This window comes from Tetrao urogallus, assembly GCF_951394365.1.
Source record: "Tetrao urogallus genome assembly, chromosome: 1".
Taxonomy (NCBI): domain Eukaryota; kingdom Metazoa; phylum Chordata; class Aves; order Galliformes; family Phasianidae; genus Tetrao; species Tetrao urogallus.
The window spans coordinates 192,394,141-192,407,401 of NC_136813.1; the positions used below are offsets into that span (position 1 = coordinate 192,394,141).

At 44.5% G+C, this 13,261-nt stretch overlaps 1 protein-coding gene across 1 annotated transcript in view; it reads left to right on the forward strand.

The window, feature by feature from the left end:
- The window catches only part of LOC306945110 (uncharacterized protein), a gene marked incomplete at both ends in the record, with an annotated part of 84,520 nt that overhangs the window by 68,519 nt on the left and 2,740 nt on the right, over nt 1-13,261 (forward strand). Inside the window, 11 exons of the mRNA XM_079533818.1 lie at nt 531-611; nt 1,412-1,465; nt 1,807-1,860; nt 2,651-2,713; nt 3,146-3,208; nt 3,968-4,084; nt 7,201-7,278; nt 7,560-7,613; nt 8,956-9,004; nt 10,025-10,063; nt 12,091-12,258. Of these exons, the coding sequence (XP_079389944.1) occupies nt 531-611; nt 1,412-1,465; nt 1,807-1,860; nt 2,651-2,713; nt 3,146-3,208; nt 3,968-4,084; nt 7,201-7,278; nt 7,560-7,613; nt 8,956-9,004; nt 10,025-10,063; nt 12,091-12,258 (820 nt within the window). The remainder of the gene's footprint in view (nt 1-530; nt 612-1,411; nt 1,466-1,806; nt 1,861-2,650; nt 2,714-3,145; nt 3,209-3,967; nt 4,085-7,200; nt 7,279-7,559; nt 7,614-8,955; nt 9,005-10,024; nt 10,064-12,090; nt 12,259-13,261) is intronic.

Consider the following 13,261-nt stretch of genomic DNA (forward strand, 5'->3'; position numbering starts at 1 on the left):
CCAGATGGGAGATGTTCTCTGCACTGCAACGGTGAACAACCCCATGCATGGATCTGCACTCAGCAAGTAGAATGGTTGTTCACAAATTGAATTTCACCACGTAGCACTTCTTCCCTTGACTGAATGGGTCTGAAACTGAGCTGCTGACCCAGTGCCCAGGATTGTGGGCAACCCAGCAAAACAACTCACACAGCGGGATGCTGCCTGCTTAGTGTTTCTGCTCCTATTTCCAACTGCAATCATCACCATCCCAACTTTCTTCCCCAGAACTACTCTTTAACCTCTGTGCGCCTCAGTTTCCCAACCTGTGATTGTAAAAAAGCCAGCTTCTGGATTGCACTTGCTACTGGTTGTCAATGGTTGTTAACCCAAGCCTCATCTTTCAGTGCTAGTATTAGGATGGCTTCTGATCTCCAACTGTTGGAACGTTCTACTCAGGCTCTTACTACTGAATTTCCACCCTGATGACTGTACTCTGTGATCTCCTTGCAAAAGCTAACCCAGAAATTCACTGTGCTCCTCTTTGGCAGGGTACAGCAGGCCTCGATGGGAGGAATGGAATCAAGGGAGCCAAAGGTGACAGAGGTCTTCAGGGACAGAAGGGGAAGCCAGTGAGTAGCAAGAAAGGATATGGTTAGTTTGGAAGGCAGAAAGAGGCTCCTGGTCTTTCTCAAACCTGAGCTCATTTCTCCTCCCACATCCTGTGTTTCCCATTACTGGAATTAGAAATAAGAGTTCAGGGCAACTCTTTCAAAAAGAGAGATGAAATTTCTGCCTAGACTTCCTAGAGAGGGCTCTAATGCACATCCTGGCCCAGTTTTTAGGAGACTTCTCTAGATGCCAGTAGAGAATTTATGTGTGTGTCTCTAGTGGTGCCGTTCAACTTTTCCCATTCACAATGTGTTTTCCTTTGTTACTTGAGAGTTGGGGTTGTTTAACTCCATGTGTAACAGGGGTTATAAGAAAGACAAAGGAAGACTTTTTATTTGGTCCTATGGTAACAAAACAAGGGGGAAAGGTTTTAAACAGAAAATAAAAGTATAGATTTAGATTGGATATGAGGAAGAAATTTTCAATAAGGAGAGTGGAGAAATCCTGGACCAGAAAAGCTGTGGATTTCCCATATTGGAAGTCATGTTGGACAGGGTTTAAAACAAGCTGTTCTGTTGAAAGATGTCCCTGCTTATGGCAGGAGTGCTGATGTAGATGATCTTTAAAGGTCCCTCCCAACCCAAATCATCCAGTGATTCTATGAATCTATGATCTACAAATTTTCCAGGAGTCCCAAGTGGTTAAAAGAACAAAGAAATGTAAAATGATGCTACCTTTAACCACCAGGGAGGCATTCTTAACCTGTCAGGATGTGTATTATATGTTTATCTTATTTCATTTCATTTCATTTCATTTTTAGGGAGAAAAAGGTGATCCTGGGATCACTGGAGACATTGGGCGGAAAGGAATAAAGGTAGGGGCTGGGTGAGATCCTATGAAATCTCCATATTCAAAAAGCTGTCTGGATGTTGTCCTGGACAGCCATCACTTTATGGCCTTGTTTGAGCAGAATGGTTGGATAAAATGGCCTCCAAAGGTCCCTTCCAACCTCAGCCACTCTGTCATCCTGTGAAACAAAGGTTGAAACAGGCAGAGAGGAGAAATCAGACTCCAGGCTGGATGGGGTTCACGGGGAAGGGTCTTGTGGGTCAGGGATATTCTTGCACTAGGGCTAACCAAGTGCACAGTTTTCATCCTACTTGCTTTCACCTTGATACAACATCAATGACTTCCCATGATTTGCTTTCTCCCCAGGGCTTACGTGGGCTGCCAGGACGCATTGGTGCTCCAGGAGCCAAGGGCATCAAGGTGAGCTCAGCCTAGCTCTATCTCCTGCTCTGGTAGCCCCATTTCCAGCAGTGATTCCTATTTCTTACTCGTTACGAGGGTAGCACCATGCTTGAAAAAACCATGCTAGCTCATGCAGAAGACCCTCTCCACAGTGGTGTTGGATTGATGGCTGGACCAGATGATCTTAGTGGTCTTTCCCAACCTTAAATATTCAATGATTCTATGGCTTGAAGCTCCAGGCTGCAGTACAGAGATATGTGGTCACAGTCTGGGGATTGACACTTCTTTTTTTTTTACAATCTGAACTCCTTCTGAAATATCCTTCTGGTCTGTGGCTTAGCAACTGCCTGGACTTAATTTGCAATTACTGCCAGGCACATTGCACTGATTGCCAGCACCAGCAGTCCTTTCTCTATAAACAGGGATAATGGCCCTTAATGGTCTTTTTATGAAGGGTTTTGAAGAGCTCAGTAAGATGTAAGGGAACACTTGACAACTGAACCAAGGGGATATATTTTTATTATTAATATTTTCCTTCATCTGCCTTGGCCTATTGGGCAAATTAAGTACTGTTCAGTGGACTTCCCACCTACTTTCACATAAGTGATTATGAAGTCAGGGCAGTCTAAAGTCTGTATCAATCTGAAGTAGGAATTTTCCTGTATTTAGGGTTTCTCCTACCAGAAGTGTCATTATTTCCATACCCTCCACAGCGCCATTTACTCGCCTTGCCATTTTGGAGCTAGTTTTCCCAGTGTTTTAGAGATTGTGTTTGCTTACATCCCATTCATTGATTTTGCATCCATAGGGAGAAATTGGCAGTCCTGGAAAACCAGGAATCCCAGGAGCAGATGGACCATATGGACCAAAGGTGAATACCTAAATTGCACATCTGCCAGCAAATGGGAAGTTGCCTAAAACTTTTGGGAAACAACCTGTGTAATGTGCTTCTTTCTTTTTGACAGCACAAACAGGGTTATTCTGTATCTAATCCTATAGCCCGACATATATTTGGGTGAAAATTCTTGGACATCTGGGGTTAGGGACCTCTTCACTCAACTCAGCCAACTTCATCCACCCCCACCCAGATGCTTCTCTTGCACTACTGCACATGATAAGAAATGCTGCTTTTTAATATGATTACTTTCAGTCTCTTTTGAGTACCACTAGTGCACAGGCTGAGAGATTCTGATGGGTTACACTTAATAAATAATATTGTAATGTGAAGAAGAGGCAGTTTGTTCAGAAAATTGCGACCATGCCAAGTCTACATCGGCAGTGATTTTATCTTGGCTCCCTCCAGGGTGAACAAGGAGCACCAGGTGATGACGGTGCCTTTGGGATTCCTGGGGAGAAAGGAGAAAAGGTTAGTGCTTGCCACACTGCATCGAGCTGCCATTTATAAAAGAATGAATCCCACATCCATCAGGTCAAGTTAACAATATTATGCACTTTATGCATCATAGGTACCCTTTTCAGCGGTCAAATGTCAACTGTCTGGAGCATTAAGGCTGGGACTGCAGGTGGAAAGGGCAGGAGAAGGAGGTCTTCTTAAATTCACCTCCTGCTGATGCATGAAACCCCAGGAGGGTGCATGCTTAGCATGAGGAAAAGCCATCCAGACCTTTGAAGTGGGATGAGTTGTCAGAGTTTATTCAAGTCAATGACTTGGACTGGATGATCCTTATGGGTCCCTCCCATCTTGGGATTTTCTGTAGTTCTATGATTTTAACACCACCATACACAGGATGCTGGGCGTGCTGCAGAGGAGAGAAAATGGATAACACTGCTGCCTCCTAGGTGCTGTAGACATGGATATGGGAAAAGCCTAAGATGTCAGTAAGATGTAAGGGAACACATGTAAGCCAGACTAAAGGAATCTTCTTACATATTTAAATAAAGTTGGGCATTAGGAGTTGTTGGGCATCATCCTAGAGGGGAGGGACATCCACGTCACCAAGCAGTGATGTGCTTTCTGGAAGAGTAGACATGGAAAGCAAAACCGAAGGGTCTCACTGTATAGCCAAGGCCCATGAAGATATTTGGATAATATCTGGTTTGCCTGTCTCTAAAACCACCTGTGCTTGATAAAATCTCTGAACTGCTCTCTACTGCTGATTCTTAGGGGTCAAAGGGAATTCCTGGTTTGGGAGGCTTCAAAGGACAAATGGGATGGCCTGGAAAAGCTGGAGCTGCAGGACCAGATGGACCTCAAGGGCCCCAGGGCAAACCAGGACCACAGGTGAGCAGCAAGGGACATGATTAAGCAGAGGGTTGTTAGAGTTAGGGTAGTATGGTTAGGTTGTGGTTCGACTTGATGTTCTTTAAGGTCATTTCCAACCTGAGCAATTCTATGATTCTATGATTCTTAATGCCATGACACCTGTGCTGTCTAGAAACCCATATACCAACGCTTACAGAGCAACTCCAGCAAGGATCGGCACACAGCTGTGCTGCTCCAAGAGCTGGAGGAGATAAGACACTGCCCTAGACCTCATGGATTTATCTTCCTTGGAGGGCTCTGCTCCAGTTGCCATCCAAGGGGTTGCATCTCAGACCCTCATGTGACACAGAACCCCAGATGGATCCCCCCACATCACCATGTATACAGGCTGCCCAGGGATGTGGTGGAGTTGTTGTCCCTGGAGGTGCTTAAAAACTGTGGAGATGTGGCACTTGAGGACATGGTTTATTGGGCATGGTGGGAGTGGGTCGATGGTTGGACTTGATCTTAGAGGTCTTTTCCAACCTTAATGATTCTATGATTCCATACGTATCCTCCACTTACAAACTGGCACCTGAGGTCTCCCAGACTGAGAGAGGATGGCTGCAACATCTGCTATCTTTCTGTGGGATCTTGGTCAATATACTTCATCTCTTGGTGTATTTATCCCCATAAGTATTTTTTCCTTTCCTCTCTTCCTATCTGCAGTGCAAGACATGACATCTCAATGAAGGAAGGAAGGCTGCTAATTTCAAGTTAGCATCAAGTGCACCCCTCCTATTGCTAATTATCTAGGGAGCAGGATGCCCAGGCCCCAGAAGGAGCAAATGGCTTTCAAACCCTGTTTGAAGCCCACTCTTAACAGGTGTCTTTGCATGCAAGACATGCTAGGCATCTTTTGAATGTAACAAAAAGACTTGGAAATGAGACATGCTAATGCTGTTTATGAGTAGGAACATGCTGCCTCCAGATTCTATGGTAATGAAGGGTGTCTTGCTGCTGCCAACACAATGCAGAGGGACAATACTAGAGATTAATGTTAATCATCCACCCTTAGATAGCATCCATTAAGTAACGAAAAGTTTTTCAAGTGGAAGAGGACTGGAAGTGAAAATACCTTTTTCAAGTGATGAAACTGACTGAGTTTTAGGCTTGAATGAAAGAATATATACATTAATATGAAAGAAGAGAGAACAAAAGAAAAACTGAAGTTGAGTAACTACCTGAAAGATGAACTATGTCAAATAAGCCATCTCAGAGATAGCCTTGTTTTAACTTGCACTGGCCTCACTTGGTGTGACATGTAACACCATTGAGTGATTTGTCCTTAACAAAAGTAAGTCTAAGGAGTTAATCCATCTGTGTGTGTGTATGTAGACAACACGTGTACACATACTGTCTGCAAAATCATAGAATCATTAAGGCTGGAAAAGAAATCAACGGTCATCAAGATTAACCATCAACCCAACACCACCACGCCCACTAAACCATATCCCCAAATGCAAAAAAATACTTCATTTTGCTGCCAGATGGGAAGTAGATTGCGCTGTAGTTTGGAGATAAGGAAAAGAAGTAGGAACTCTGGCTTTAATCTTTTATGTACTGCAGATTTATCCCAGCCAAATAATCCAAACTCTCATGGCCACTGCATCATGGTCCTGTGCCAAATTACAAACACGTTTAAAAGCACAATGAACTTAGTTGATGTGCAGCTACATTTGACATTACAGGTCTATGCTGGTGAAGATACATCAGTGAAAAATGTTCTTGCTGTCAAAGGTAGAATTTGGGATTGTTCAGGCACAATTTTGTATGAAGTCCAAATGAGTCTGGACCTCATTAGGTCAACTAGATTCACTGCCATTCTTACAATAAGGGCAGTGAGGCACCTTTACAAGCTGCCCAGTGACATAGAGAATGCCTTGTCCCTAGAGGCATCCAAGGTCAGGATGGTGTGTCTGAGCACCTGACTGAGCTGTAGATGTCTCTATTCATTGCAAGGGAGTTGGACCAGATGGCCTTTAAAAATCCCTTCCAACTCTAAAGCCTTCCAACTCCAACTGGAGCCTAGCAGAGGATTGGTTAAAGGTTTCTGTGCAGGTTTGTTGATTATTAACCAAAAAAATGTCACGTGTTGAGAAAGTTTGTAACCAGAACACAAGGAATACCAAATGCTGGGGTTTAAGTCCTAGGGAAGAATTAAGGAAGGTGGTGGAGCCAAGTCTGTGTTGTAGTGATAATCAGGTTGATTGTCTGTATTGTGTCCTGTGGCATCAAATAAAGGCTTGATTCAGAACAGCCTGAATATAGAGGAAGCTTTGGGACTCCAGCATTGCTCAGCAGCTACCGCTGAATCCCATGCTGTGTTTCATCATGAAACCATGGGTGATTATTGGAAGAACTGCCCCTACAGTGGGCAAGGTATAGAAATCCCCTTTCTAGAACACTAAAGTATGGGCCAAATCCAGCCCCAGACCATTGTTCTTTCCTTCCTCACTCCCTGAGCTGCACCTTGTCATGAAAAATTTATCGAGAGAATCACACAGGGGAGGAAGGAGCCGAAAGTATGAGAGCCCTTCATGTATGTTTAAAAAGGCTGGAAGTTTTTAGATTAGCATTTACAAGCACTGCATGCTCAGAAAGCCAGGTATGAGATAATAAATGACTTTCATTTAGACAATGATTAACGAGAGACTGTGAGACGCCACTTTCTACACTCACAACTTCTACTTGTCTTTTCCCTAAATAAGAAGAGAAATCCGCTGGGTTTGAACTGTTTCTAATGTGAGAGGGTGTTATCTTACTCTGCAAGTCCTTCTCCTCCTGCTGCGACTCTGCTTCTTAAATTAGTGCTGAACAAAGAGCTGGAGAAAGAAAATTTCTGACCCATAGCACTTGACCTTTCTGAAGGTTGTTGGCTATAAGGAGATCCTTGTGGTTGCCACATGGGGCAGATGGTGCAAAGTCCAGGGCTCTGTCTCATCACATCTGATCTGTTTGGAGATCCAGAGGACTCTTCAATTCCTCTACTGATCCCCACATTGAGCTTTAGGGGAAATACCCCAAGTTGTGTCATGAAAGATCTCCAGAGATTGTCCCAGTACTGCTAATGGAGCTGTTCTCATCTTCTCTAGGGTCCACGAGGGAGAAGAGGAAGACCTCAGCTCTGCCTCAGAGGTCCTCCAGGCATGGATGGGCAAAAAGGAGTAATGGTCAGTATGAGGATGAGCCATCCTTGTGTCCTGGTGAGGGAGCCTGCACCAGCCCTCTGACACATGCTTTGTCTCCCTGCATGTGTCTCCCTGCATCTCCCTGCAGGATGATACCATTCCTTCCTGCTCACTGATAACCCTTAAATTTATGGGAAAACACGTGAGCATTTTTCCCCATCTCCATTTCTAGAGCATCCTTTCCTCTCTAAGGTGCACTTATTCTTGGAGCGTTTAATGTTCAATTTACTGAGCTTTTGTAATGACTTCAGTGTTTTTAACAGGGTGAAAATGGTCCAGCTGGTCAGAGAGGAGAAAAGGGAGATCCTGGTCTTTCTGTGAGTACTTTAGTCTAAGATTTCATCTTGTTACACAGGGCTGAATAGAGAAAATAGGGCAAAATGCCCCTAAGAGGCGTAAGGGAAGAGGGAAATGATGAGAAATAAATTCATGCAGAGAATATCCGGGAAATGAGAGTGTTGGCCTTTACCCAGACATGGGTCAGATTTGCATGGGCTGAAGCAGGAGCAGTGTGCTAGGCAGCACACTGAGAGTGCAAACAATGACCCAGAGCTTGGGGCATATTTCTCCTCTTCCATCCTTACCGTGTTTTTTCAAACTCATGCTTGGCAGATAGGATTGATACCATGCTGTATTTGCATCTTTTCAGTGTGTAGATGTCTGGCATTATTAGTTTTATAATAGATGTTAATGGTAAGGGTGTCCTATGAATGAGATACTGAGTTAAGATAAGCTTTCTATACAGTAAATGCCCCGAGATTTGTCATCCTGAAAAAACAGTGACCATATCATACAAAGTTGCATTAGGATGCCTGCTACTGGACATGCAGGATGCTCAACTTATCATAGAATCATAGAATCATAGAACCATATGAGTTGGAAGGGACTTTAAAAGGGCATTTAGTCCAATTCTCCTGCAGTGAAAAGAGACATCTACAGCTTGATCAGGTGCTCAGAGCCTGGTCCAGCCTGACCATGAATGTCTCAAGTATGGGGCATCCACACACCTCTTGGCAGCACGTTCCAGTGCCTCAATAGCCTTATCGTAAAAACAGGTTGATGGTTGGACTAGATGATCTTAATGGTCTTTTCCAACCTTAATGATTCTGTGATTCTATGAAGAGAAGTCTGGCTGGGACATAATCATAGAATATCCCCACTTGGAAGGGACCCACAAGGATCTCTGACTCCACACCACCTAAACCCTATGTCTGAGAGTGTTGCCCAAGCACTCCTTGAGCTCTAACAGCTAGGTGCTGGGCCCACTATCCTTGGGAGCATGCTCCATGCCCATCACCCTCTGATGCAGAATCTTAACATGAGAAGGCTGTAGGGCCACCATTAAGGAGTTCTAGGCCACCACGAGGTGATTGTTGGCAGCCATGAGGCCTCCCCTCATCCTCTTCTGCTCTGGGCCAAACAAACCTAGGGACCTCAGCCACTCGTCACACATCTTGCCCTCCAGAGCCTTCTCCACCTTCAGATCCCTCCTTTGGGTGCTTTCCAATCGTTTTATGTTTTTATTCTGTTGTGGCACCCAAAACTGCAAAGAGTGCTCCAGGTGAGGTTGCACCAGCAGAATGGGAAAGAAAAAGCTGAGGGAGATGGTGCAGGGGTAGAAAATCTCAATTAATCATTTTTTTTCTCCCTGTGGCACAGGAGGAAGAGGTGAAGGAGGTGGTCAGGAGCGAAATGAGAGGCCAATGTGGTAAGTCAGCTGGCGAGCTGCTGGCAGCGACTAAATTGGAGTAATTTGAGTGGCAGCACATGCTTGCTCGACCCAGCAAATATCACCCCATTAGCAGTGAGCAGAGATGCGTCACCTTGCGTCTACTTGGAGATGAGTGTGGGCTTTTGGGCTGCAGAGTCTCCGCTGTAACCCTGACCTCCTAGTCACACTTTAAATCTTCCCCTTTAAAACCTCTGTTTTCACGTTTCCTTTAAAACCTCTGTCTTCACGTTTCTTCCCTGGTGGTTTTGTCAGCAAAGCTTTCCTCCCCGCTCATCTCCATTTCCCCACTGATTGGTGAAAGGTTCTGGGTCATGGGGGAAAGTTTGGAGATAAACTTTGGAGATAAATGGGGGAAATTTTGCATGATAACAACACTTTAATTCCTCTCTGCTTCATGGCACTTCTTGACACCTCTTCAGTGAAAGCAGAAGAATAGAATCATTAAGGCTGGAAAAGACCTCTAAGATCATCCAGTCTAACTGTCCACCAATACTGCCCACTAACCACGTCCCTCAGTGCCAAATCTCCTCGTATTTTGAACATCTCCAGGCAAGTGACTCCACCAGCTCCATGGGCAGCCTGTTCCAGATCTGTCAACCAGGACCAGAAGGGTAACAAAAAAAATAGTGGGGAAGACCACACTTCGGGATTTTTTAAACCCCAAGCCCCCACATCACAAAGGTTTTTGGCTTTTGTGGTTGTTGCTTCCTTGCCCTGCAAAGGTCCAGCAGAGCTGCCCAACTCTTTTGAGCATTCCTATGGCCAAAGAGGATTGGAGGTCACCACTGCACTTGCCAAGATGATTAAAATGGAGTCACACTTGTTTCTGACATTAGGAAACATCTGAGTGTTTTAAGGGGTAGAAATCTAATATAACCCATGAAAGCATGTGCTGCCAATAACAATAATCATTTCATTAAAAAAAAAAATCTTTCTAATGGCCACAAAAGAAAAAAAGAAGCCGCAAACAAACTCTGCCCTGTCTTCTCTTTGCAGATTGTGGAGATGAGCTGGGAAGGATGCTTGTGGAAAAGGGTAAGTCTGTTGATATCCATACTGAAATACATGGGAGTGTGCGCTGGCTTAGAGGATGTTTCTCCTTACCCCTAGACTGAGTGAAAAGATGTCATTAAATACCTTTTTCTGAGTTTCAACACGGAAAATGACCCTGGATTACCAAACGTTTTTAGGTCCCAGCTTTTAGGAGGGCTATTTCTTGAGGGAAACGGAGAAACAGGGTTAAGAGAAAAGCCAAGAGGTCACCAACTTCCACCCTGTACTGCAAGACAGAATACAACATTCCATCTCCTGCTTTGGAGTCCTATTTCTTCTGGTCCATGTCATCTGGATGGTTAATCTGCTGATATATAGGAGACTCCACATTCAGAATCATAGAATCTTAGAATATCCTGAGTCAGAATGCACCTATAACGATCATGGAGTCCAACTCCAACATTTGGCCAAGGGCTTATCCTCTCTTCTGAATTAAAGAACACTTAGAAGAGTCACTTTCTGGGTGGGCAGTGCCCAGGGTGATGCATCCAACCTCGGAAAAGGTATGCGTGGATGTATCTTACACTCTGTATGTCATCATGGGAAGTTTTTGGGCTTTGTAACATGAGGGCATTACTGACTTGGATGGCACCAGACACTCTCCTTGCAGCCACTGCAGTTAGTCTTTCCCTAACTGTTCAGTGTTTAAAACAGGCATAATCAAAGGATGAGCAGCAGCTTGCCTCTAAAATGAATATATCTTCTCCAGAAATGGATTTGCTTTAATTTTTCCTCCATAATTGTTTTGTTGTTATTGTTGTTGTTGTTTTAGCCTTCATAGCACATTGTTTTATAGTATATAAAGCAGAGCATTTCACAAAGGCAGGGACTTACTAAACAGAGAGATGGGTCAAGAAGCAAATAGCCAAGCTGCTTGGCAGCCACCTTGCTCTGGTTGTACTGAGCCAATGTAATCACAGACACACGGAGCAGATGGGGACTCCCTTGGCATGGGACATTCCCAATTACATTAGGAACAATATAGTCCTTTCCAAACTCTGTGTCCCCCTCTCCTGCTCTGTATTTAGAAAGCAAAGCTATCAGGGTAGAGATTTCTCCCTGGTATTATCCATGGCCCCATCCCTGGGATCCTGCCCTTGCATTGGCCTCTACTTGCTGCTGTAATAAATCAGGGCAAATGAATCCTGCGTGCTGAATGCTCTTGGACACAGAAGCCTCCGTGCTCCTACAAAAAAAACCTTTGGTGAAATGTTTTGCATTCATAACTCGGATGTTACCCAAGGGCTCTGTGTGTTATCCAGATGCTCAGCCAGAAGCACATCGTCCTGTCTCCAACTCATGTTCAAGGCATCTTTTTAGAAATAGCAGTAAGTTTGCAAAGCCAGATCAAAACCACAGTGGACATGCTACAGTTTATATGGAATGGATTCAGTTTGCTGGTCCACATTGCTTTAAAACATGTTTCTGGGTCAGTTTTGCACAGCCAGGCTCCATCAGATCTACCACCCTGTAATTTCCAACCCTGTACATACATAAAGCCAAAACTTCATAAAAGACCTTCCCTGCTAACATGCTGCCCATCCACCAAGAAGACTGGCACAGCTCAACGTGTCATGAAGATGCTACAGGTCCCACAGACCTTTAATTATAGCTTTAATCAGAACTCTATCCCAAATGACACTGTGAATACAGCCATGGAGGTACCAATGAGTTCCATCACTCCTTAGGAACAGTTTCCTTTAAAACCAACCTTTATTCTGAGTAAGTTTAACATATCCCAGCCTTCCTTGGGAAGATGGGAGACAGTATGATTTGTCCATAAGTTCTTGCCCTTCTTTACAGCGTATATGATTTGAAAAATGGTTTCCTAATCTGACGCCACACCTGTGAGTCTGTGAGTTTTTGAAGGTGCAACATTGAGTTGTGACTTTTCTCCCATACTAGTAGTCACTTTGTTGAACTACAATTATTTTTCTAAGCATGAGAGCTCAGCTGTCAAACTGTGGTGCCAGATTTCATCATTACTGACCCAGCAATTAAATCCACAGGCCTGGAAGCAATTGAACTCAAGAGGCAGCTTCAAGGGTATTTTCAGCCTCAAAAACACCCTGGAAGGGATGGTGAAAACTGGGAGGAAATGCCTAACAAAACCCAGAGCATGACCACATGGATGACACCATCAGAGTCCTTCCTGGAGACACCTTCTCTTACGAGAGGTAAGTACAGCTGCCTGGCTGATTGCTTTTGAGCTTTTCTATCATGGGAGATGATGTCTTCACCTCTCCCAGAACACAGCATGAACCCAGTGCTGAATTCCTTTCCTCTGTGTTAGAAAGGACACAGATATGGGATTTCCAACAAGGGCTCCTACGTGAGATCCCCTGTGTTTCTCTGTGACTCAGAGGTGAGATCATCCAACACTCCAGTGTGTGGGTGAGGGAAATGCCAAACACACATGGCACCATTGGTGATCACCACCTACCAAAGAACACATTTTTAAGTGCTGGAAGAAAGCAGCCAACATTTTCAGGCTGATGCTGTCCCCCTCATGTCCTTTGCAACTTCTAGTAGGGCTTTCTATCAGCCAAAAATTGCATCTTTGAGACCAGACACTCAAGCTATTACAGACTATTTCTGCCCAGGGCCTCATGAACATATTAATGGGTAAAACTCATGATTGCAGCTAATGGAAAAACAACTGGCTCTATTTCTCACCCTTTATGTTGGCCAAGAGAGAGGGGGAGACAGAACAACCAAGGTCCTGCTCTGCAGATGCATGCAGTACAGTCCTGTCTGTACAGGGGTGGAAGGATGTTATGGCCTGGCCTGCAGGCACAGATAGGATGAATCCCCAGTTTGCTCCAGGACCACTCTGGGATTAACTGGGATGGTGTCCTGGCAGAAAAACCCAGGAGACGGATCTGTTGGATATCAGGAGCTCCATTAAAGCTTGGCTAAGAATGACCATCTCTCCAAAGAAAAGACAGGATGGGGCAGTTTCAGCTTAATTTCAGATCATCAACCCTTTTTTTCTGTGAACCACTGTAATGAGCATTAGAGTGAGGAACATCTTTGCTCAATCATGGAGACCTGATGACCCATCAGATCCCTTCAGCAAATACAAGTCTTATACCTCCTTCTATCCCCATGGGCTAATAATTCATGGGTGGCTTTTCCGGGATCTATGGGCATCCCTGTGCCCTGCACACTCAATGGAGG